The sequence below is a fragment of the Vanellus vanellus genome (genome assembly GCF_965231255.1).
Source record: "Vanellus vanellus genome assembly, chromosome: 4".
Taxonomy (NCBI): domain Eukaryota; kingdom Metazoa; phylum Chordata; class Aves; order Charadriiformes; family Charadriidae; genus Vanellus; species Vanellus vanellus.
This window is the reverse complement of record NC_138909.1, coordinates 19858351-19884457: the sequence shown is the minus strand read 5'-3', so window position 1 is coordinate 19884457 and position 26107 is coordinate 19858351. Positions and strand designations below refer to the sequence as shown.

The window sequence follows — 26107 nt, the reverse complement described above, 5'->3', positions numbered from 1 at the left end:
TCTTCTAATATTATTTAATATTATGTAGCTGTGGCTACATAATATCTTGTCACACTTAGTGCTATTCAAACTACTAATAATTTATTAAACTGACATAAACGATAAGGGATACAAAATGAATCTGATCTGTTCTGCATATAATTTTGAAGCTTGTGGGGGCTCGTAAAGCTACAGCTACCAAAACTGTGAAAACTAGGGGTGAAATTTTAAAGCAATTGTATGATAGAACTTTCTGCAATTGTGCAAGGAAAAGTTTTCTAAAAAGTGTTGTCTTAATTCTGTTTTCATTTTTAAAAGCAAACAAACAGGCAAAAACTTAAATGTTGACTTTCTAAAAACCTCTATTTATATTCTAAGAATGTTAGCCTGTTGCAAAGTGGGGTGAAGATGAAGTTTCTAGAGCTTTTTTAAATAGTATTTTAAATATATTTCTACTTTTCTTTATCTAGTTATTCTTTTTCCTATCATGTTACGTTTTCTTTCAGAAGAAAGCTTCTTAGAATTTGAGTCTCAGTCTAAGATGTTTATGCGTAATCACTGCAAAAGCTTTACAAGGCTAGGAAGGAGTGCCAACTAATAAATGAATCGGTCCAATAGAAAATTTTAAGTTGGTGGATAAAATAACTTGGTACTGTCCTTGTAGGTTAATAATTAATTAGGTTAATAATTATCTATTAATTAGGTTAATTACAGAAATTGCTTGAAGGTAGTTTTGTGTGGGCTGACATTAGTCTTTCAGGATTAACCTGGCCAAATTGGCAGCATTGATAGCCCTGAGTAACAAATAGAAATCTTTCCATGTCTGGAAAGCTAAGGCGTCCCTGGGCAAGGCAATTGCTGAACCATTAAATGCTTATCAGTCCATGTGATATATAAAGATCTCATGTTCCATGGAAGGCTGCAAACTACAGACCACAAAGCTTACTCCATTTGTTTTCCTTTTCCTTATCGTGAACAATTTAATTAAAAAACCCCCAAACTGGGCTAGTCACAACTAAGAGGAAGAGCATCTCTCCATCTTGTTTGAGATTGTAGAATTTTGCATTCAATCTCTGTAAGATCTGTAAAACAACCCTTTTTATACTGTTCCAGCATCATGCAGAGGAGCCCGCCCTCACTGGGAGCAATCAGCTACTCCCTTAATCCATTCTTTATTTTACTCCTCCTTCTTCCACCCCAGCTTGCTCCTCCTGAACAATTTCTGGCAATTTTCACTGCAGTATTAAAAATACTAGTTTCAACTGCAGCAGGCTCTGCCTTCCTCCTCAGCTACCCTACAACCATCATCTTTATTTCAACTGTTCTCAGCTGCTTGTAAAAATCCCCCTAGAACTGTAGTCAGTTTTCCAGGTGGCAGAGAGAGAAGAGGCTTTCACTGTAAACAAGAATCTGAAAATACTCCTTTCTTAGCCCAAAGGTCCAGAATTGTAAATATGGCATGGTACATAGCTCTGTCCTTAGCCAACATCCCCTCTCTGCTCGGCGTCCTTCTGGGTACTTCAGAGCCAGCACTCATCTGCCCAGGGACATGCATACCCACAATCGACGACGGCAGTTGAAGCAGGAGGAACAGGGTGGTTTAGGTTTACGTCCCAAATGGAATTAAGCAAGATTTGCCCAAGAACTTCCTCTACATCTTTCCCTCGAACTCATGCGTCCCTTCTTTTTTGTTTTGTTTTTGGTTTCATTTGCACAACAGGGCTTGTTTTCTTTGCTGTTTAACGCACACGTGACTGTCTGAAAATTCAGCTGCCTAGAGTAGCTTGCATTACAAAGTGTAGCTGGCTGAAAACAAACAGCGTTTGTGCTGGTTAATTAGAAGTTGAAATCCCAGTGCCTCTGTGTGCCCAAATTAAGCATTCAGCTTTACAGAGCATGCAAGGGTTTCCCAGATGGCTTTCATTCTTGAATAGAGCCCCGAAGTTAGCACCTGGCTACACTGGAATGGAAGTAGCCCTTCTTTTAAAAGGGGAGATGCCAAGCTCATTCTTGGTGATGCATCTTTAACCTGGCTGGCAGAGAGGGACCAGCCTGTGCTTTCAGTGGGGTTGTTTGGCAAGTGATGTTAATTTTAGTGCTGCTTCTCGCTAAAAGAGCTCTTTTTAAATAGCTTTACAGGGAGATTGATGGTGTGTATATAAGCTGCAAATGAACAGGTCCTGCGAATGAAAACTCGGCATCTATTAACTCCTGAGCTAATTAAAGCATTAAAATTATTAAAGCAGATTTATTTTCTTTAACTAGGCTATTTAACAATTTGTTGAAACCTTGTTTTGGGGAAACTGGTTTTGTCTATCCTTGTAGAAGTATGACTCATTTAAAGTTTTAGTGTTCTTCCTTCCTTGATCCTAAATTGAACTTAAGTAGTTGCAATGTTCTTTTATGCTGATTTGTTTTATTTACCAGCAGCTCAGGTGAAAAAGGTGATCCTTTTTATTACAAACAGTTAAATCAGATTTAAAAGATCTAGATAGAGTTTCCTTGCATTATTCTCTTAACCTCTAAAAGAAATGCATCTGTAGTCCACAATTCTTAAGGCAAAAGAAAAAATGAAAACATTTTCAGAACTTTTTAGCATCCCTGGAAGTTTGTTCATTATCACCTTTGAAGGATTACTTTCTCTAATGGATTGGGGGAAAAAAAAAAAAGAATTCATTGTGTCCTGGTTTGAGGTAAAACAGAACCAATTTTGTTCAGTAACTTCGCTTCTTAGCTGGGCCTCTTCTAACAACTGAAATTAACTGCATATTGTGCAGACAGTGTTGACTCTCTCAGAGTGATAAGGCCAATTGTTTATAGCTGATGCCCAGGCGTGGTATGCAGAGAGGCTCCTGCTTACACTTATTGCCATAACAGTCAAGGCCAACCAACTTTGTTATTTGCCACGTTGGAGGGTCGGAAGCGGAAAAGCATAGTGGGGTCCCACCTGCAGGGAGGAGCGGACAGGACAGGTGACCCAAAACTGACCAACAGGGTATTCCATCCCATCTGCCTCATGCTCAGTATAAAAGCTGAGGGACCAAAGGGTCAGGGGCTCTTCCTTCAATGGCCGACGTCTGAGGAGGACTCTCTCTGCCTGTGATCCCAATCCTGACTCCAGATCCGGAATCCAGTTCCCGTCCGTTACTGAGTCCAGCCTGGGACTGCCCCAGTGCCAGCCGGTGACGTGATTGTCATCTCGGGAGCTTGATACGGTTTTGTATATATTTTTCATTATTTCTTTTTATTTTATTATTAATACTTCATTAAAGTAGTTTAGTTTCTTCTAAACTCTTAAGTCTCTTTTTCCTCCTCTGCCTCTCTCTTTGTAGAGGGGTAGAGGGGAGCATCTGTCGGTCCCGTCTGGGGTCCCTTGGGTCCCCAGTGGTGGATTTGGCCTAAACCACGACAGATTAATTGGTGGCCCGTACGGGGATATAAAGGCTCCGAGGCCAACTATACTCCAACTGAGAAAGAAATCTTGGCAGCATACGAAGGAGTTAGAGCTGCTTCAGAAGTAATTGGTACTGAGGCACAGCTCCTCCTGGCGCCCCGATTACCAGTACTGGGCTGGATGTTCAAGGGTAAAGTTCCTTCTACTCATCATGCCACCGATACTACTTGGAGTAAGTGGGTTGCCTTAATCACGCAGCGAGCTCGAATAGGAAACCCAAATCGTCCAGGAATCGTAGAAGTGATCACAAATTGGCCCGAAGGCAAAGACTTTGGGATGCCACCAGAGGAGGTGGTGACACGTGCTGAGGAAGCTCCACCATATAATGAACTCTCAGATAATGAGAAACAGTATGCCTTGTTTACTGATGGGTCTTGTCGTATTATAGGAAAACATCGAAGGTGGAAAGCTGCTGTATGGAGTCCTACACGACGAGTCGCGGAAGCTGCTGAAGGACAAGGTGAATCGAGTCAATTTGCAGAGGTAAAAGCCATCCAGCTGGCATTGGACATTGCTGAACGAGAAAAGTGGCCAATACTCTATCTTTATACTGACTCATGGATGGTGGCAAATGCTCTGTGGGGGTGGCTAAAGCAGTGGAAGCAGAGCAACTGGCAGCGCAGAGGTAAACCCATCTGGGCTGCTGAGCTGTGGCAAGACATTGCCGACCGGCTAGCAAACCTAGTCGTAAAGGTACGTCACGTAGATGCCCACGTACCCATGAGTCGGGCCACTGAGGAACATCAAAACAATCAGCAAGCGGATCAGGCTGCTAAAATTTTCCAGACAGACTTGGACTGGGAACATAAAGGTGAACTATTCTTAGCTCGGTGGGCCCATGACACTTCAGGTCATCAAGGAAGGGATGCAACATATAAATGGGCACGTGACCGAGGCGTGGATTTAACCATGGACGCTATTGCGCAGGTTATCCATGACTGTGAAACATGCGCCGAAATCAAGCAAGCTAAACGGTTAAAACCTTTGTGGTATGGGGGACGATGGCTGAAATATAAATATGGGGAAGCTTGGCAAGTTGATTACATCACACTCCCTCAAACTCGCCAGGGTAAGCGCTATGTGCTTACAATGGTGGAAGCAAGCACCGGATGGTTGGAGACCTATGCTGTACCTCATGCCACTGCCCGGAATACCATCCTGGGCCTTGAAAGGCAAGTCTTGTGGCGACATGGCACGCCAGAAAGAATTGAGTCAGACAATGGGACTCATTTTAAAAACAATCTTATAAGTAATTGGGCAAAAGAACATGGTATTGAGTGGATATATCATATCCCCTATCATGCACCAGCTTCTGGGAAGATTGAGCGATACAATGGACTGTTAAAAACCACCCTAAAAGCTATAGGAGGTGGAACCTTTAAAAATTGGGACAAGCATTTACAACAAGCTACCTGGTTAGTTAACACCAGGGGATCCATCAATCGAGCTGGTCCTGCTCAATCAGACCTTTTACATACTGTAGAAGGGGATAAAGTCCCTGTGGTGCATGAAAGGAATTTGTTAGGGAAAACTGTTTGGGTTTTTCCTGCTTCAGGCAAAAGCAAACCCATTCGTGGGACTGTTTTTGCCCAAGGACCTGGATGTACTTGGTGGGTGATGCTGAAGGATGGAGAAGTTCAATGTGTACCTCAAGGGAATTTAACCCTTGGTGAGAATACTCAATCCTGAGCAGTATGATGCTGATCACTACATAATACTAACAGTGTTCAATAAGTGTTTTTCAGAATAACACAGTGGTGATGAAACCTGAGCTAACTTCATCAAGTGGCGTCCAGCAAGCTCTTCAAGATGAACATGCTACCCATGGGCACAGACCACAATGAATTTTGTACCATCTTTACTGCCCTGAGATGAGATCCTGCAATCATGAACTAAATGGACTTAAAATTTTGTATATAAACATAAACCGTAGATGAGTGACCTGCATATATCCATATCATATATAACTATGTGTGTGTAAATTTGATGTATAAAAGTAATAGTAATCTGAGCAAGATGCAAATGGTATGGAATAAGGGGTGGAATGTCCTGGTTTGAGGTAAAACAGAACCAATTTTGTTCAGTAACTTCGCTTCTTAGCTGGGCCTCTTCTAACAACTGAAATTAACTGCATATTGTGCAGACAGTGTTGACTCTCTCAGAGTGATAAGGCCAATTGTTTATAGCTGATGCCCAGGCGTGGTATGCAGAGAGGCTCCTGCTTACACTTATTGCCATAACAGTCAAGGCCAACCAACTTTGTTATTTGCCACGTTGGAGGGTCGGAAGCGGAAAAGCATAGTGGGGTCCCACCTGCAGGGAGGAGCGGACAGGACAGGTGACCCAAAACTGACCAACAGGGTATTCCATCCCATCTGCCTCATGCTCAGTATAAAAGCTGAGGGACCAAAGGGTCAGGGGCTCTTCCTTCAATGGCCGACGTCTGAGGAGGACTCTCTCTGCCTGTGATCCCAATCCTGACTCCAGATCCGGAATCCAGTTCCCGTCCGTTACTGAGTCCAGCCTGGGACTGCCCCAGTGCCAGCCGGTGACGTGATTGTCATCTCGGGAGCTTGATACGGTTTTGTATATATTTTTCATTATTTCTTTTTATTTTATTATTAATACTTCATTAAAGTAGTTTAGTTTCTTCTAAACTCTTAAGTCTCTTTTTCCTCCTCTGCCTCTCTCTTTGTAGAGGGGTAGAGGGGAGCATCTGTCGGTCCCGTCTGGGGTCCCTTGGGTCCCCAGTGGTGGATTTGGCCTAAACCACGACACATTGAGATGCCAACAGACATTTGCCAAACTGCCCAGAAGTGTGGAGAGTGGCTGTATTGTTGCTACCCTTCCTTTTTTCCTACTTATGCCTCAGTGGACTAGCGGTGAGCTTCAGCTCTAGCCCACGTGCGAAGTTGGCACAGGCAGGATTGCTGCAGACTGCATGCCATTTGCCTTCTGTAGGAAATTCGGGGGCCTCATTTTCCAAGGTGGTGTCTCATAGTGATTCCTGTCAGTGTTTACTCTAAAGAAGAGGGAAGAGGTGACTTCCACTGAGAAGGTGTGTGAGGAACTGAGGCAGTGGAGGCTGGGAGATGGAGGAGGATAGTCACAATAGCAAAGTCAAAATGCCTGAACAAAGAAAGCGCGTAGGTCATCATGAGTGTAATCAGACAGCGCCTTTGTGGCACTGAGAGCCTCTTCTGCATCAGAGAGAGGTACTTGGGGACTGTGGGGTCAGTACCTTTGCAGGAGGTGTCACCTATGCAGGAGGGGTTGGCTCCGTACTGGTAGACAAGGAGACCTTTGGGGTTTCTTCATGCTGTCCTGCTCCATGGGCAAGAGTAGATTCGTCCCTTCTGGTTTGTGGAATTATTTGTTTTGAGATCGTGCCAGCTTCAACCGTAAACACGGTCCTATTCCAATGAAAGTATCTCCATGCATGTCAACTGCTTTGGTATGAGTGTAAAAGAATTTATCTAGGTAGTGGGGACAGTACTTAAATAAGGGAATCACTTTTTTATTCAAAGTTTTTACTCCTCTTTTGTCATGGAATCATAAAAGCAAACTGCTCAGGGTCATTAGAGGTGACCCACAGGGCCATAAATCTTTTTCGCTTTGTTCATAATTTGAAATGAAGGCTTAAAAGAGTGTGAAGGTTTCTGTAGTTTTCCTTCTCCTAACAAGCACCAGGAACACTCTCTCCCCACTTTTCCAAGGTGATGTGGTTCGCTGGGGATCTTTCATATTTGTTTTCATGCTATAAAATGTGTTGTCATGAAGGGTTGGAGGCTTATTTTTCTTATTTCTCACAGAGAGCCCTTAGATTGAAATGAGGCTGAAATAAACAGAGTTTTGACCTGATTGATTAGAACCCCTGTCTCGGTTCCTAAGCGTTTTATCCAGTTTTTGGACACTTGTGTAACTCTCTGGGTTGAGGAGTCAGTCTCCAGCTAGTTTCAAGATTTGAACCACCGTACACTTGAATAACAAGAGTTTTGCCCGTCTGCTTTCCAACTCCTTTTGGGGGTGCCTGCATGATTGCCAAAGTGGGGGATAACAGTTTGGGAGAACTTTGGGTCCCTCCCCACAAATCCTTCCCTTCCAGCCTTTTAAGGACCTCGGTAATGCATTGAAATTGCAAGCAGTAGTTCGCACCTGCATGTAGAGGACTACATTAGGCTTTTTGGAAACATTTGCGGGCAGCCTGCTCTCTACTCTAGCAATAGTAAAAAAGAGTTTGTGCCTCCCAACTTGTAAACCACTTTGAGTATCTGAACTGCTCAATGTTATGGTTACTGCTGAGATGTGCACAAGTGTGAAGTTCATTGTGTAGAGAAGAAATAGGAGAAAGGCTTGACCTTGGCATTTACTTATGTATGTGCGATAGGAAACTTCAGCAGCAAAAAGAGAACTCCTGTGACAGAAGAAATATTCACAGGCCCTCAGAGTGTGAACACGCACAGTTTCTGGTGCAAAGACGATGCTTTCTGCCCCTTGGGGAGCCAGTGGAGGCTAATAGCGTGCTAATTTCTTGCTATACAAGGAGCAGATAGATTTCTTCCACGCCACCTTGCGGTCTTAGTGCCTAGGTAACTTTTCTTCGCTGTGTTAGTGTGCTAGGTAACCATTGTTGAGGAGCACTGCCCTCGTAGAACTTTGTCTCAGTTGCCTGTAGATGGCAGCCGATGACACTGACCTCCAATTGCGCAGCTCCTGAGATCGACTGGAAAGCACAGTAAAACGTTGAGGTTGTGTGTTGTCGTTTTATCATTCATTCGGGTAGTGAGAGGGTTTAGCAGATTGAGCATGCCAAATGTTCAAAAAGGATGTGGGAGGTTGGTTTGTTTTGGCAAGTGCAAACCAAGTCTTTTTCAGTGTCTGCTGCTTGAAAATGTGTCTGCCTTGGCTGATATTTATCTTCTGGTTGTCTTTCAGAATGCTCCAGGACGACCTGCAGCTCAGTGATAGTGAAGAGAGTGGTGACGACCAAGTCAGTTTTAGATGTTTTATACACTAGGCACACAGACATCCCTTTAAATCACCACAACTTGTTGCGTTGCTCCGAGTTCCTTACGCTAACCTTTCCTCCCCCTCTCCTCTTTGTTTTTGTGAACAAAACAGGTTGTTGAAAAGCCACCTTCTTCACTTGCTCCTCCAAGGTACAGGTTTGTTCCCAAACTACTAGCTAGACCAAATAAGGAGGAAAAACAAAACTACTTTTTGTATATGGGGTAGATAGGTAAGGGTTCCTGGTTTCTCTTGTAGACACAGGCTTTTGTTTCTAGCTGCCTGAAGCTGCTTTTGAAAATTGGCTTGTGTGGGGTTTTACAGAAAGCTCCAATTGGAACTGAGTAATCCAGTCATGCTGGATTTTGCCTGTGAACCGTAATTTTATTTCCCCAGCTGTTCTCTTTTTTTTCTCCTCTTCCCGTCCACCACTGTGTATGTAGATCACGCTGGAGCTAATGGGATTTTCAGTTGTAGTAGTGATGGATGTGAATCCAGTTTTAGTTTGGAAGGAGGCCCAAAACAGCCAAGTGAGTGAAGAACAGGAAACGGTTAAGTAGACTCATTGAGGCTGTTTCAGCTCCCTGATAAGGCAGCTGATTGTAAGCAGCTCCTGCCATGTATTGTTAGTCAGAAGCAATATTCAAGGTAGACTCAACAGCCACATGCCAGCATTAGAGGAAGAAAGGTGGAGAAGCCCAGAATTTTTCCTACAGGAGAGCACTGACAGACATTTTTGGCTTGATATCTGTATTCTTCAAGCACAGGGTAATGGTCGACAAAGTCAGACATGCAGAAGGGCATGCCGATTCTTGGCATGATTTCTGCGTCTCTGCAAGCTCTTGAAATAGAGTGTTCTCTTGATATCAGTCTGGATCAGCAAGGAGCTTGCCTCCAAGTAATACAAACGTGTTGATGCTGATATGGGAAACAGTTTTCAAAGTAAAAAAAATAAAAAAAAACCCAACATTTTGATTTTGTAAGCCCATTTCAAAGCAAAAAGAAGCTGTGCATCAAAGTCGTGGCTCTCCCTCACTTCTATTCATTCCCATTGTCAGTGCTGAAGGAAAACACTTTTGAGTAGGGGAGGGTGTTGAAAAAAAGCCGCTGCTTGACATGGCTGTTAACGAAACAGTTACAGCACCTTGACCAAGTAACACAGATGAAGTGAAAAGGTGAAGGGGAGAATACAAAAAAGAGAAACCATCCTGGAATGTGTGTTTCCATCTTGTTAGCCTTTATTGGAAGTTTTTCTTTTGCGGGTTGGGGCTGTCAGAAAAGCACTTGTCAGTTTCAGTTGTTTTTTAAACTTTGGTTGGCTAAATGCTGCTTCATAGTGTAGCAGTGATGTCCTGCTTATGTATTTGTCTGACTGGGTTGGAGTTGAAGGTTTTATTATTTCCAGAGGTTTTTTATTCCGGTGCTTTATCTTTTGGGTATGGCAATGTATTCCTTTGGCCTTCTCCCATCTCCGCTCACTGCCAAAACATGGGGTTTCAGTTTTACTTTTGAATCTTGCCGTGTCAATATAATAAGTAACCTTCGCCCATGCTGCTTTCTAATGTTAGCTCATGGTGGTCTAGCAGTGCCCTACAGTCCCAGCCCAAGAGTGTGGCATCAGCACATTCCAGCAGCTCGGAGTCAGGGAGCACCAGTGACTCAGACAGCTCTTCAGACTCGGAGACCACCTCAGAGAGCACCTCCAGTGACAGTGAAGCAAACGACCCTGCGAGAGCGTCAGCGCCTGAGGTGAATATTAATATAAAATGTAGAGGCTGCTTAATACAGCCTCTTGCTTCAGACTCTCTGCTGCCTGAATGCAGTCAGGACAGGAGACCTGAAATAACGTCATCATTCATGTGTCCCCTTGACATCTTTGCTTCATCATCAGACTTTTTTGCCCTTTGCTTCCCTTCTAGAGTTTGTCAATTAAATAATCCTTAGTAACAGCGTAATTAGACTTTTACGTGCCTAACCTTGAAGTGTTCCCCCTTCTACTTTGGCATCGTTGTCTAGCACTCCTGGAGGAATTAGTGTCATCGCTGGGGAGACACAAGTAAGGCACAGATGAGAAGCACGGCTTGTCTGGGATGTTTGGGGTGCATCTCTGCCCATGCAGGTTTTCTGAGTGCTGAGGCTATGGGCTGGTTCAGGGTGAGACCAATTTCCTGATATGTGAAGAAGAGCCTTTCTTTTGCCTTAGAAGCACATGAAAGGGAGAATTTTATGTGCAGAAAACAAGTTTTGAGAAGGCATAGCTTTTCTTCTCATATCTAATAAACTTCACCTTCCAGCAGTTCAGTTACGGAGTTTGCCTTCTGCAATGCGGTTGTCTTTGGAAGGAAACAGATATTATACTTCTACTCTTTTACCCAATCCTGCCTGCTTTGTTTTGAAAATACTGGATTGCAAGATCCTTCTCGCTCTAGTGAAATCCTAGCTATTTGCCATTGACCATCTTATCCTTTTTTATTCAGCAAACTGTTCATCCATGGTGCTCAAGGAGCAAATTATTGCACATGGCCCATTTGTTTATAGTCAGTTCTTCACATGCAAAACTTTAAGACCTATAGGCAATAGTTCCTCCTTTCTTTTTTTTTTTTTTGAAGTCTCTTACTATTCTTTGTGTTTGGAAAACCTAAGGAAAGCCCGTATGATGGTGTAGATCACAAACAAGGTAACCAATGGTAGAAGGTGCTAGAAAAGCATCAGAGTATGCCACTGTCTGATAGCTACCTACATTATGAACTGAAGTTTGCTAAGTATTTTGGCCACGTTTTTATAGTGTTTAAATAAAAAAAAATGCTCTTTGGTGGCTAATGAGTTAAAATTCTAATGAAAACAAAGCTGATTTGTGTTGTCTGAAAACTATAATGGAATTTGTGGTTTAATTTTTCTTACGACCCCACGGTAAAACCAAACTGGTTTTTAAACCAGGTTTCTAGATTGACTCTCTGAAACACAGTTGAAGACATGTTTTGTTTATCCACATGTTCTACAGTGAGTTGAGTCTGGATAGAGAAGAAAATTGTGGTAGAAGGGATTCATTAGTCTTGGAAAACCTTTCAGGCTTTCTCTTTTTGGGGAAGAGTTGTGGGACTTCTGAGAAGGGAGAGTTGTGACTGGGGAGAATCGGTAAGGGCAGGAGTGTAACTGTGCCATGATGGTGCCCAAATAATGAGCTACACATTTAAGTGATGCTGACCCATACGTGGTGTTTTCAGAACAGGCCCCAGAGAATAATGCTCCTGCTTTGCAGTTTCTGTTGTCTTTTTTTAGGGTTAGTTGGGTTTGCTTTTCATAGAATCATAGAATGGCTTAGGTTGGAAGGGACCTTGAAGATCATCTAGTTCCAATCCACCTGCCATAGGCAGGGACACCTCCCACTAGACCAGGTTGCTCAAAGCCCCATCCACCCTGGCCTTGAACACCTCCAGGGATGGAGCTTCCACGACTTATCTGGGCAACCTGTTCCAGTGCCTTCCACCCTCAAAGTGAAAACTTTATTCCTAATATCTAATCTAAATCTAACTTCTTCCAGTTTAAAGCCATTCCCCTTCATCCTATCGCCAAATGCCCTCCTAAAAAGTTCCTCCCCGTCTTTCTTGTAGGCCCCCTTTAGATACTGAAAGGCTGCTATAAGGTCTCCCCAGAGCTTTCTTTTCTCCAGGCTGAACAACCTCACCTCTCTCAGCCTGTCTTCATAGGAGAGGTGCTCCAGCCCTCTGATCATCTCTCTGCTCTTTTTCTCGTAATTTGTCAGACTCCTGTTAGGTTAAGCAGGGCTTGTAGCGACCACATTACGTTATCTGACCGTGTGTCCTGGTTTGAGATAGAACAAAACTAATGTTCCTTTTCAATAATTTTCCTTTTCAGTTTAGTCTGGTCTAACTGAATGCACTCTCTGAAATCAATGGTATGTTTTTCAGACAGTGTCTGCTTCTGGCAATCAAAAAGTCTGATGCTTATAGTTAGTACCAAGGAATAGTATGCCGAGAGGCTTTTGCTTATACTTATCTCTGTATCAACCAGGGTTAGCTAACTTTGTTATGTACCGAGTTGGAAGCAGAGGAGCAGGCAGGAGCGGACAGGACAGATGACCCAAAACTGACCAGCGGGGTATTCCATCCCATCTGCCTCATGCTCATTATAAAGCTGAGGGAGCAAGGGCTCAAGTTCCCTTTTCTTCAGTGGCTGGAGTCGGAGGAGGACTCTGTCTGTTCTGCCTTTGATCCTGATCTGTGTGTTCCTGCACCCAGTTCCTGTCTGCTGCTGAGTCCAGTCTGGGATTTCCCCAGTGCTGGCTGGTGACGTGATTGTCATCCTGGGAGCTCGATATTGGGTTTATATATATTTGTATATATTTCATTATTTTCTTATTAATATTATTATATTTTCTTTTTATTGTTAATATTTCATTAAAGCTGGTTTAGGGTTTTTTTTCAAGCCGTAAGTCTTTCTCCCTTATCCTCTCTCCTTTCTCTCTTCTGGGAAGGGAGAGGGGTTAATAGAAAACATCTGTCATTCATTTAGTGGCCAGCCCAGCCCTAAACTGTGACTCCAGAGGCCTTCAGACCTTGGTCATTGCTCATGCCTTGCTTGACCCAGAGGGAAGCAAGTGTTAAGTTGTGTAGGCAGAGGACTCAGAAGAGGCTGGACTTGATGCGGTAGCCATACAATTTCTTATGGTAAATGGTTTTCTTTTGGTTAAACCACAGGAGCCTGACAGCCTACCTGTCAAACTTCAATGAGATGTGATAGCTGGCACAGCCCCTTGTCCGTTTTGCTGTGTGCAAATAACTTTCCAAAAGCATTGTGAGGACAGCACCTAAACCGTTTTTACAATTGCTGCTTTTTTTAGACGTTGTCTGATTGTGCAACAATGTTGGTTAGTGGCAAACCAAGATGAAGCTTTCATGTAGACTACTCTCTTACTGGATGACAGGTAGGGCTAGCAGAGAACCAGGAGTGCTGTGCAACATATTTGATCCTGTGCAAAAACGAGGTCTGTGTTCCTGAAGTAAGTGTTCATGTGCACATACTAGAGCATCCTCACTGTCTCACGGTCTTTCACTTTCACGCCTTTTTTAACAATAAGGAGGAAATTTTACTGGGTTCTGATAAGCAGTGCTAGGATGGAAATAGCCCATAAAGGCATCAGTGTTGCATCCTTCTTTTCTCTTTTTGTCTGCAGCCTGACCCACCAACTTCTAATAAGTGGCAGCTCAACAACTGGCTGACCAAGGTGAACCCACCAGCAGTGCCAAGTCTCAGCGAAATCGCCCATGGGGATGGATGTGAGGAGGGCCAGGAGCAGGGCGATGGCATCAGCAGCAATTCTTCCCACCAGCACGCTGAGCCGAGGGAGCCTCATCACAAAAGCTCCGGCCGAGCAGCCAGGGCTCCTCAGGACACTCATCTTCCAACCATACACAACTGCCAGAAGTCTCCTGTGCGCACCGAGGAGCCCTCGCTCAGGCAGACTTGTCTTCCTCAAAAGAGGAAGGTGAGGGGTGGAGGGGGAGGTGGGTTTGTACAAGGGCCAAGGTGGTGTTTGAAAAACCCGTGTGGAGAGTTCATTTCTGCTTCATAGGTTGGGAGTGCACCCATTATGCTCCTCCTATAAAGGTGCTATCAAACTTCTAAAGGGAATGCGTACCAAAACTTTCCACAGATGTTTCTTGTTGATCACAAATCCCCTGCTGAGCAAATGAAAAGCCTTGTAAGCTGTCTAACAAATGCTTTGGTGGTTTAAAACATTTTTTTCTGTGTTTTCTTGAAATACTAATTTTCTCAGACACCAAAACCTCAGCCCTCCTATGTCAGAGAGGACCTTTGGGCAGCAGGCTGTGTCACAGCATGCAGCTGGCCAGCCTGCTGGGAGCATTTGTGGGTTTCTCTGCTTTCAGCCCAAGCAGAGCTTTGTAGGGCTGCAGTTCCCCCTCCCCCTGCAACTCCTTGAAAAGCAGCATAGTATCTGAAGCACCTTCCAGACTGTGGAGTCATCTGTGCTACCCATTGAGTGTCTGTTGTGGGAGAGCACCTTGCCTGCAGTTTGTGGGGGTGCCCACAGGGACAATTGACCCAGGCCACCCTGGTCTGTGGTTTTTGGTTTTGTCCATGTATGCACCTTCTGCTGCCTTTAGTCACGCAACCACAGTCTGAGTAGCGTAGTCTTTTCCTGTGTGGAATTATTTATTTCCATGAAACAGTTGTGAAGGCTTGCTTATGCAAAGAGGACTGAATTCTGCAGATGTAAACTGTGTTATTACTAGGGGTGATGGCAGCAGCCCCGTGCCTTTTACTTTTCCATAAATGCAGACTTTTGACTGAACCAGGTTCACTGATAGTAACAACCATCACTAAACCCTGCTTTGGATCTCAGCGCTTGGATAAATATGTAGAAAATGTCTTTGGTTTTCCTGGAGCTGCTGTGGTGCTAGCAGCAATGCTAATGCTTAAAAGATGCGTGTATCCACTAAGGGGATTTGTAGAGTCCTTCAGCTATAATAGTTGCTTTCCCCTGAATTCCAAGACAGACCTTTATTTAACTGCGATGGTAGTAGCTCATGAGTGTTTTTGAAAGCTAACTGCCAAAGGGGACTGTGGATATACTTCCAGCCAGCTGGTTCAGCTGCACAGAGAGTTGGCTGCAGGTGTTAAGGTGAATGGGTATTCACTGTGGACGTTTCAGTGCCTGTGTAACTTTTTGGTCCTCCTCACAGAGCAGGTGGCTTAGCATGTGTGGGTGAATTACCTTGGTTCCCACGTGGGTTTCCTTTAGTCTTGTCATTTTCTGAGCTTCCCATAGTTGTGGGGAAGAGCAGGAAAATGGTGAAGAAACTTGAGAGACCCCGGCAGTCCCCCTCCTGCAGAGCAGCAAGAGAAAGGTGAACAGGCAGTAAATCTGTTGCTGCTTCTGTTGTCTCAAAGAGCCAAGAGAGGAGCTATTTGATACTAGACGTGTCTTCCCTTGCAGCCTGAGTATCTGATTGCAGGAAAACCCTCCTAAGAGACTCAACATCTGTATTATATCAGCATGCATCAGTGTCCTTGGAGGCTCAGGCTTCATCACAGCCAGTTTGGTCAGGTGCAGCTGTCAGACATCTTTTGCGGCACTGTGGAGCTCAACCTGGGAAACAGTTTAAGGACGTGATCTAGGTGCTTGAGGCTTGCCCTGAGCACGCTGCCAGAGGTAGACTCTGTGCTGAGCATAACCCACTGAGCACCGCCACAGTGACGTAAACCTGGATGTACTCGAGAGAGAGACAGAAAGTCCTGCAATGCTTTTGGCTGCCACCAGGCGCACTATGGGTAACGCTGACTTATCAGTGTAGTTTCTTTTACATTTTCTTGGCTTGTAGCAAATTATTCTGAAGTTTTTGATTCAGGTAAGCAGATGAGGATGCTTTGTATTGTTAAGATCTATCGAGTGCAATTTAAAAGTATTATTACCTCTCTGCCTTAATGGTTCCTGTTCTTCTGGTATCAGATTCTTGTTGTTGAAACCAAAAGCCCCTGTGCATCTTGGAAATCTGAGTGATCGAACTCTCCTGTGAATGCAGTTTTTTCCTTCCCTTTGATAAGGCCTATCACAAAACACAATTGCTTGCAGTTCATGACTTTGCCAGGAGGAATCTGAATACATTTCTGTACAATTCATACTGAGTAGGAGAAAAAAAAAAACACACAACCATCCAGAACAGATGAAATGCTATTTTTCAGCAATGGATGTGCCTTAATTTTGATTACTGTTGGCAACAAGAGGTTTTGCGTTTCCATCCCTGCAACTACAAAATAATTAATCTATCCAAGCAAAAGTAGATAATGTCATTTTAGGATACTTGTCAGTGAGCCGGAAATCTATATCCGGTGTGCTCTGGGTTTCCACTTTGTCAGTTCCAGTATCTTATATTGTCTTTTTTTTTTTAACCAGAATCAGTCAAACTTAGATGTGTTCGTCTGTACTTTACCTGCACATTCAAAACCTGAGTGATTTTCTTTTTTTTTTCTTTTTTTTTTTTTTCCTTTCTTCCTGTTAGAGGGAAGTGGAGAAGGAGATTGATAGGAAGAAAATGAAATCAGAAAAAGAAACAAAACCATTGCAGTCTTCAGCTAACAAAGACTCCCATAAATTGAAGTGAGTATACAGTGGTGGGATGGCAAAAAGATGCATAAAGCTGAGTCTTTCTCAAAAAGGTTAAGGCGAGGAACTGTATCTCCTGTGCTTATGCTTGTGAGTTTGCTTATAACTTAATGTGTCTTCTGAAACTTAATCTGCTGCAGATTTGTCTTTACATCCTGGAACCAAACATGTGGCTATGGGAATATAATTTATTCACCTTTTTATTTGTTGCAGATGTGAAGGTTGGGTGTCACTTATCTATCTTCCTCTGTCTTCTTAACGCTGAGGATTATGGTTCTAATCATTCAAGCATAAGCTGATGTTTCAGTGGCTTGTTGTCTTCCCATACTTGGTTTACAGTGCTGCAAAAGCGTTGAATGTTGTTGCATTTGCCTTGATTTCCTACAGTTGAGATGGGAATGAAGACTTTACTATTTTAAACATGAACTTGTCCATCCTGCAGCTTATGTTGCTGCGTGCTCTGATCCATGTATTACGCATAGCTCAAAAAATCTGTTTATGCTGCAAGAAGTTTAGTTGCCAGTTATGCCCATGCTGCTTTTCCTTCTAAGCTGGTAGGCAACCATTTGCACTGCTGTCTTTCAGACCAGATGCAGGAAACAAATCAGTGCAAAAAAATTTTACATTGCTTGAGTTACAAACAGTGTGGTAGACTGCCTGCCTGCGGGATGCAGGAGTCGTTTTCCCTTCTGCAAACTACCATGGTGGTAATCTGTCAGCAGATGATTGCCCTAGATGATCTGGGAGGTGGCAGCTGTTCTGTGGGGAGTAGCATGTGCTTGTTCTGCATGATAGTTTAGGGGTTTCAGGGGATGGCAAGAGGTTGAAGATGGTTGAAGATGTCTCTGGTTGAAGATGTCCCTGCCGGGGAGAGAGGGGGAAAGTGTCGACTAGATGACCTTTAAAGGTCCCTTTCAACCCAAACTATTCTGTGATTCTAGGTGAGTAAGACTTAAGAGTTCAAGCATCAGTTATTTCTGCTTTCATGAGAAATGGAATTAGCCTTAAAATGGTTTTAAAAAGGGAGTTGGACTAAATGATCCTTAAAAGTCCTTTCCGACCCAACCCATTCTATGATACTACGAACTTCTTTTTCTTTGCCCATGTCTTCCTCATTCTGGGTTCTGCTGTCATACTTATTTTGGGGAAGTTTGTGCTCTCACTGCATGAGAAGCAGCAGAAAGCTTTTTGTCAGATTCGTGGTACTTCACATGCATTTAAAGCTCTTAGCCTTTGTAAGGTGAGAAGATGAGGTGAACGCGTTTTGCACACAGAGAAACCGAGGTGCAGACAAGTTGAGTTGCTTGATCAGATTCTTGCCGCAAACAGGTGAAATAGCTGAAAGTGTAGCCCTGAAGTCATGACTCTCGTTCCCATGACTGAGCAGAGAGAGTTCTGGCAGCCTCTTGGGAAAGGATATTCTGCTAAGTGTAACTGAATGTCCATAAATTTCGACTTGGTGATTGTTGCTGTTTTCTTAATTGGACAGGTTCTGATGAAAGAAAAAAGTCATGTGTCAATGCTGATACTGTCTGCTCCCTCAGCTGCTTTTGCTGTCACCAGTGACAGGCTTTGAATTGTACTTATCGGCTGGCTGCTGGTGCACACGGTGTCTGTGCTAGGTGGGACCTGTCTTCTCCCAGCTTGACAACACAGAGGTGGATGTGATGGACATTGCAGAACTCTGGTTTCTTCCCTTGCTGCCGTGTGAGGCTGCTAAACTGGGATGCTTCAGAAGCACATAGGTGTGCAGCTCCCCCTTTCTCTAACTAAACCAACATGATGCAGTGCCAATAAGCTTTTTGCAGTGACTGGCCCAAATTTGTATATGGGTGAAACGCACAAAGCCCAATCCAGAAAACAGAGTTGTATGTATAGGTGAGTAAGGGTAGGGAGCCTTTCCCTTTTCCACTAAAATCATCTCGTTGTCTTTGTCTTTTTTGTATGTGACCTAATGGACACACAGCCAGCATGCCTTTTGAATCATGAAACTGTGGAATTTCAGATGGCCTTCATGGCCAGGAATTTCTCATTTATTCAGCATAGCATTTGCAGTGCTTCTGGTACGTCTCCTGAAACTTAACCCATAATTTGCATACCAGTGTACTGCCAGCATTTTGGCTAGCTCTTTGCTAGAGCTAATGCTTCTAGGAGCATGTCTTCAAATGGGCAGTGTCCCTGAGAGGGGAGGCTCATGCATCAGTCACGGGGCACTGCGATCAATTCCTGCTTGCTTGTTGCTTGAATTGGAGGTATTGGATTGGTATGTAGCGTTGAGGTTTGTGTCCTGACAATACGACTAAACTGCTTTTCTGCAGAGAAAACATTGACGTGCTCTTAAAGCACTGAGACTTTGGGGCTAACATTTAGTTGTATGAAGGGATACAGAAGGGCTTTAATTCTGGGGTTCACTCCTCCCTTTTGCTCAGTGAAAATGAGCACCCCTTTTAGCCGTGTTCTGGCTTGCAGAGTGGGAAGGATAAGGATGCGTTTTTGGGGAGAGAGCTGTACCAAGGTAGGGAAGCTGGGGAGCATGTGTGCAGCGAGTAGGGACTGTACCATGGGAAAAGTGGGTTGTGGAAGGCAGGAGAGGACTGTCCTGTGCACAGCAGAATGAAGCAAGATGTGCAATGTCATGCTTCGGTCTTCTCACTGGGTTTAACTTAATTTCCTGCTCTTCTGATGTTGCAATCCATGAGTTGGGATCCACTGTTCGGTGTTTTCCTGGAAACTTTGAGAAGCTGGATAAAAACGATGTAAGTGAGCAGTAGAGAAACAAGGTTTAGAGCTATCTGGTGCTGCTTAAAGCTGCCAGAGTTCCCTGGTAATCCTAACTCCGGATGATCACAAAACTGATATGCCACCATGTTATTAAATGTGATAGCCTCTGCCATTATAAAGCACAGCATTTTAAGTCTCTCTCACCTGAATCCTCTCAACTTTATAAGTGTTGTGTGGGTGAGCTGGCAAGTCTTAAAGGAACAACTCAGTTAAACTCGGTCAAAGCATATACAGGATCAAGTGTCAGGGTGAGTATTTCTGACCATAGAAGATATCTTCTAGCATAATGGGGAGAGAGAGTCAGTGCTGCAATTCATTTGCCTTGTTGTGTGATTTGTCCCAGGGATTTTAGTTGCTGTTATTACCCCTCTCCCATTTTCAGTGAAAAGAGGCTGTGTTGGAGGGATGCCTTTTTTGCAACATCCTGATATTCTGGTTGCAAGTCTTTACTCCAAGGACAAATCTTACTCCTACTTGAAAAGAAACTTTCTTGTGTGGTGTTGGCAGCTGAGGATGTGGTATCTAATGCACAATGAAATCCCTGAAGTTTCATTTTGCTTTTGTTTGATTCTTTATGTTAACAAGTCCTCTTATACTTCCAGAGAAATTTAAACAGAATTGGTACATGAAGTAGTTTTTTTTTAAAAAACTTAGTTACGTTATATGTACACCATATTCATCCCAATTGCTGAATTCGCTTCCCATCTCCAGAGCACCAAAAGCTTTACTTGAAAACCAGAAGAGAGATCTCCTGCTACCGCCACCTCTGCCACCCATGTCTCCTGCACATCCTCCACCAAAGTCAACCAAGATGGCCCAGAAGAGACCCAGAAGTGAGACTGGTGAGCTGCCTGCCATGGATAACACTGCCAGGAACAAGAGCGACCACAAGGATCCTTTGTTCTCCAAGCACAAGAAAGTGGAGAGAAATCACGCTGAATTGCCAAAGGGCATCGAAGTAGGTATCCATTATAACTGGTGGGATGTTTCCTGCAAGTCGTGAGTGCTGTGTGATTGTCTTTAGAAATATGCTCTGAGGATATTAAAAAGGAAGGAAGATAAATGAGCCACCAAAGAAAGCTCTTGGAAGCAATTTTGCTCCTTTAATGGCTGTCTGGGACCATATGTTGCTAGCCCGAAAGCCTGCATTGTAACTTCTCTGCTGACTTTCCATCAGCTGTTTTCATTTCACCAGTGAACAATGGTGTAAAGGGATGACCGTGTAAAAACCCAAGGCAAGAGAATCATGTTTATGGCAGTAACCGTTTCTGACTGTAGGCGACTGCAAGTACAATATTGGCGTAAAAATAAGTGTGTTTACAGAAAGGAGTGGATTGCTTCAAAGTAAGAAACAAGCAACCTGTGGTTTTGGCTGCAGCTTGGATATAAGGTTTTGTGGCTTGCTTACAAAATTATTAATGATCCTTGCAGCTGGATCTTTGCGTTTTTTTATTAGAAAATTCAATTCTATTCCTGTTTTCTGGTGGCTGGGGGTGTGTGGTCTAGTCTGTTGTTGTGTGTGTTAGGCCAGATTCTGCACGCTGTATTAGCTGGCTTCTAACTGCTTGCTTTTTCCTGATAATGGAGTTAGTAACAGAGAATCAACAGTTGCTGTGTGGTTAAGCTGGAATAAGTGTGAATGGATATTACCCATTCCTGCCTTGGCTAGTGGCCATGAAAAATGTGCTGCTTGCAGCCTTACTGCTGTCTTAGCCATTGTGCAAGCAAACCTGTGACTTAATTTCTCAATGCTTGGGAAAAGTTTGAGTGGTATTAAGCCTTACTAGCAGTCAGGTAAGAAGCCAAGTTTCTATTTCTGTTATTGGATGGGGTGCTGGGGAAGAAGGTAAGAAGATGGTGAGAACCTGGAGAGTAAACTGTGCCTGGGACAACTAAATATTTTCTCTTGAAATTTAGGAAAGCCAGGCTTTGGAATTGATTTAGATGTACCTCTCTAACCAGCTTTATCTCTGCTCTGTTTTTCAGGGATCTGTAGGGGATGTCACAAATCCTTTCCCAGTGCCTTCTTTGACGAATGGTACCTCCAAGTCAAGGAGACCTCAACTCAACTTTGAAGAGTAAGTTGTTGTTTTACACCCCTTGTCTGTACTTTCTGAAGACACCAGGCAAGCCTGGCCCTGCAGCCGCCCTGGCTTCTGCTTCCTAATGAGCCCTTCTTTTGGGAGGAAAGAGAGAGGAAGAGATGTCTGAGACCTGCCCTGTACTGTCTTCTCATGTCTGGGACTTACTCCACCCCCCACAAAGCAAAGGTCTCATTACAACAGTTCTTGGCTTGAGGGAAGCTACTCTGGAAATTTTTAACTCTGAGAGGTGTCTCATGCCTGCCAACAAGTGATGGGTTTTGATTTATGTGTTTCTTGGCAAGCGGCAAATTCCTCTGTGACAAGGTGCTGGGCAGGCAGCTGACTTGATCTTGAGAGGGCATGACTCACTCGTTAGTGTACAGGTGGCTGTGTGCCATTTGCACGGTGAATAGATTATCCCAGTGCACAGAAATGTGTGTCATGATTGAGACCCAAGACCTGTAGAAGCCTTGGTGACCGTATGTCTTGTAAGCAAATAGCTCGAATGCAAGCTCTCTTGGTCCAAGATGACAGTGTGGTACTGCAGAGTTTACTGTATGTTTCAATCAGAATGTGTTTGTGGTATTGTACTTGAGGAACGGCAGGAGATCACACAACTACTGTCTTTCCATGGGAGCAAAGAAGTAAACTTGGCCTCATAGTAACCTAACTTCTGGTGGATTTTTATTTCAAAATGTAAGTTTTCAATGTCATTCTAACATACATTTTTTAAGAAATCAATTAACTTTATCTGTGCGTTCAGCTGCTGCGTATTTCTGAACAGGCAGACAACATTCATTTAGTGATTATCATAATTGTAAGGTGTGTTTGATAAGACTGTAACAGGCTTACCAAAACACGATGTTTGGACTCATAGCATCCTATAGATCTGAAGGTAAAATTGATAATTATCCCCCCCTTTTTCTCTGCTTTCTGTTTTTCCACTCTCTGTCCCCAATTCAGACAGCATCCGACAGAATACTACATAGAAGAGGCCAAGAGGCTGAAGCACAAAGCTGATGCAATGGTAAGTCCTGGCCCTGTGCTAAAATGTTAACCATCTCTTGCATTCGGACCAAATACCTGTGTGCATGTGAATAAGATTCGCTCGCTAACATTACTTCCATACTCGGAGTACGTTCAAGTTATATGTGGGGAGGCTGTCTTTATTTGCCAAATGTTCAGACATTTCCCTCTGTTGTAAAGACATCTAGGGAATATGCCTGGAGAACGGGATTTGGAATTGACATTGCCTGAGGTTAGCAGGCCTGTTTGCTTTGCAGAGCTATCACAAAGTCCTCAGAAAATACAAGGAACAGTTAGTTTTAAGACAGTTTACTCTGAAACATCAGGATCCTGACAGTAATTGTGTTGCTGGCGAACAAGACTTGGAAGTGCCCTTTGTGGAATGTGACTGACTTTCTCCACTGTGTGCAGTTTAACAGTGTGTATGAATGAGCGCTTTTTTTTTTTTTTTTGCTAATTATGGCTCAGTCAGATAATGTACATTTGCTAATTGTCATTTACTTGTGAAAACGAAGTGAGGGAATACTGCAGAGGAAAAGCCTCATCTGCCTTTCATGAGGCAGGCCTCCAAGACCAGAAAATAATATCCAAGAAAAGTGAAGATGGTGAATTACTGGAGGAAAACATTGAGCAAGAGGAAGAGATACAAATAGCCAGAGCACACAAAGCTGATGACTGGGCCCACATTAGGGCTACTGCTGAGAACCCTTTAATTATCTCCTGGAGGCCCGACTTGCATCTTTTTCTTTCTTGAAATCCTGCCTAACTAGGGAGAAAAAAGGAAATCAGGTACACTTGAGAGAAGTAGTTTTTGTCTTAGTCTAAAAATGAGAATTTTCTTCCCAATAGACCGACAAGACTGGAAGGGCCTTTCAGTACCTAGATGCTGCCCTCTCCTTCATTGAATATGGGATTGCCTTGGAATCAGATGCATCAGCACCAAAATCAGCTCACAGCCTATTCAGCGGCACCATAGATCTCATCAAGTAAGCGGTTTTCAAAGTGCGATGGTTAGGCAGCGTGTTTGGAGGGGAAGGGTTAGTTGCATTGCTTGTTTGCAACTGTGGCCAGTTTGGATTCCCACCATGGAGCAGAGTTCAGGTTGCTGTACAAGCACGAGAAAGACCATCCGGAGGCATCAGAGGCAAATCCTTTGAAGTGTTTCAGCATTGCTTATCAGAAGAATTAGGCACCGTGTCCTCCTCAGCATTTGAGCCTTGCAGCTGAGGTACACCAGAGGATGCTGGCTATGACAATCAAGGCCATGAAGGAGTTTTTACTTCATACAGGTCTGAAGTTGCTTTTGCATGTGAGCTCAGTAGTATTTAAATTTAAAAAAAGCAAAGCAAAGATATAGCATGTGGAAGAACAGTTTGTGTCCCAAAGGTCTTGTAGCTTGATTGAAGGCAGACTTTGCTGGTTTCTCCCATGTGTCTTTCTACTAGTACACTTTATTGAGGTTTCTTTTAGCAACCTTCCCCATTTAGTTTCACAGCCATTGTAGATGCACGTAGATAATATTACGTATACAAGCAGCACAACCCAAGCAACCATGTATTGGGTAGAAAAGAGGCAGGTATCGGTTATTCATACCGAAATTACAGGTTATATGAGTGTTTTTGAGAGCTGATTTGACTTCTTGCCTTAGAGCTGAAACAGCTGTCGGGGTTTTTTTTTTTGTGGTAGACTTCAAACTTTTTAAATTACATTGTTTGCTTTGTGGTCTTGATGGACTGTATTTCCAAGATGCTGTTGTTGCTTTATTTTCATAAAGGAGACTTGCTTGTTTGTTGTTAGCCAAAAGAAACATTTCGACTAAGATGTCTGTCTTGTCCAGAAACAATTGAATTCATATTTCACCTTCAGTAGTAGGGGCACCTCTTCTGGGTCCCAGGCCTGTAAGTTAGCGTGTAATCACTGTAAGAGGAGAGTGGGTCGCATAAGGGGTCACATCTGTTCGTGCTGCGTGGAAAACAACGCATTCTGAGACAGTACTCTGCTCAAGATCATACAAAGCACTCAGTGCCAGGACTTAAGAAGTCAAGGCAGGTTTAGGTTTCATGACTTTTGGACTGATGTTAGAGATAACGGCATGCGCTGTTTTTTCATAAACAGCAGGACTTCAGAGCACTGATGGCTGACAAGATTCTGTTTTTTTTGTTTCCTTAGATTCATCATGACATTGAAATCCTTTACGGACTCCTCAGCATCTTCACATGAAAAAATCTTTGCCGTGTTTTGGTTTGTAACTGTTTTTCTCTGCCTTCCTATTCTGTGTTTAGACTCGATAGAGTGAAAGACCCATTACTTTCAGGGGCAAAGGAATGAGTTAAATGGGAATCAGAGTTCCACAAGGGAAAAAACCCACAGAATAAAAACCAGAATGAACTGGAACATCTCTAAAGTGAGCCACATTATCACAAGGGACCACATGTGGAAGGCACAGGCTCTAAAATTTGATCTGCTGGTAACCTGAGAGCACACAAAGGCTTTCACCTAAGGTGAAAGAATGGAATTTGGCTGCCCATGTTTGAGCCATGTAACTGAAGCTGTCACTGAACATAGCTGAGGCACTTCTGGACAGGGGTTTAACGGGCCTGTTGCACCAATAAGAGGTCGGGCACCTGTTTGAATATAACACCAGACATGGCCCGCCCTTGTTTTGTTTTGTGTTGTTTTTTCGCCTTGTGATTTTTTCACAGGGTCCTTTTTTAAGATGAGCAGGAGGAGGAGAAATTCTGAGCTTTCTTGACTTTGCAGTACGGCTGATGTGTGCCTGCCTCTGTCCCACAAGGCTGATGACTGCTGAGCAGGCAGCAGCGAGCATGAACACTGACGCTTGGGTGTGTTTCTGTTCACAGCATGCGCTGCCAGTCCATTCTGCACATGGCAATGTTTCGTTACAAAAAAGACACTGCAATCAAGTATTCCAGGATCCTGAAGGACCACTTTAAGGTAGGGCACAGATATTACCAATCTGCCAGCTGGATGGCTGCGGCAGTTACTGATGTTGGCCCAATAGCCCAAATCTAACAAGAGTTCTGTTCCTTGCTGCAGAGTTCTTCCAGAGTAACACAAGCACCTTCTCCATGTGTTGCAAGGTAAGATTTAAAAATACATATGTTGTAATGCGTCTGTAAGGGTGTGAGTGAAAACAGTAGCCGGAATATTTGAGTTGTTAACTGCATTTGAGAGCGCCTCACCTCTCGCTCTTTCTTGCCACCTGAAATCACACTGTTAGGGGGCATGAGTATTTTTCTTCTCTCTCTCTCCTGTCTTTTCTCGTTGGAAAGGGGTTGTTTTTGTGTTATGAGGTCCAGAGTTACAGCATATCAAGAAGAGCAGTTCTCCACCAGATAAGCAGATCAGAGCAAGGAAGGTATCGTCACTATGCTGTTTCAAAGCCCCTGTTGTCATCTTTTTTCTGTTAGAGATCCCTTGAGACTTAATGGGATACCATCCCCATCTCCCTGGCCACTGTCCAGTATGATTATGCCTTCGTCCTGGGGTAGCATAACTTTGAGGTGATACTTCAATATTTGTCTCTTTAGCTTAGTCACCAATTAAGAAAAAGAAACTAATTTTCTAATTTATGAGTTATTGAGCGTTTTGTCCTTTCTATGTATCTAC

At 43.5% G+C, this 26107-nt stretch overlaps 2 protein-coding genes across 2 annotated transcripts in view; both read left to right on the top strand.

The window, feature by feature from the left end:
- Window positions 1–26107, top strand: part of LOC309670951 (kelch-like protein 8) — a gene marked incomplete at its 5' end in the record, with an annotated part of 421963 nt that overhangs the window by 330301 nt on the left and 65555 nt on the right.
- The window catches only part of LOC309671214 (AF4/FMR2 family member 1-like), a gene marked incomplete at its 5' end in the record, with an annotated part of 37947 nt that overhangs the window by 7696 nt on the left and 4144 nt on the right, over window positions 1–26107 (top strand). Inside the window, 12 exons of the mRNA XM_082482419.1 lie at window positions 8369–8423; window positions 8555–8592; window positions 10027–10189; window positions 13635–13919; window positions 16489–16580; window positions 20079–20325; window positions 21354–21445; window positions 22415–22478; window positions 23327–23463; window positions 24647–24718; window positions 25339–25432; window positions 25535–25578. Coding sequence (XP_082338545.1) covers window positions 8369–8423; window positions 8555–8592; window positions 10027–10189; window positions 13635–13919; window positions 16489–16580; window positions 20079–20325; window positions 21354–21445; window positions 22415–22478; window positions 23327–23463; window positions 24647–24718; window positions 25339–25432; window positions 25535–25578 — 1383 coding nt within the window. The remainder of the gene's footprint in view (window positions 1–8368; window positions 8424–8554; window positions 8593–10026; window positions 10190–13634; window positions 13920–16488; window positions 16581–20078; window positions 20326–21353; window positions 21446–22414; window positions 22479–23326; window positions 23464–24646; window positions 24719–25338; window positions 25433–25534; window positions 25579–26107) is intronic.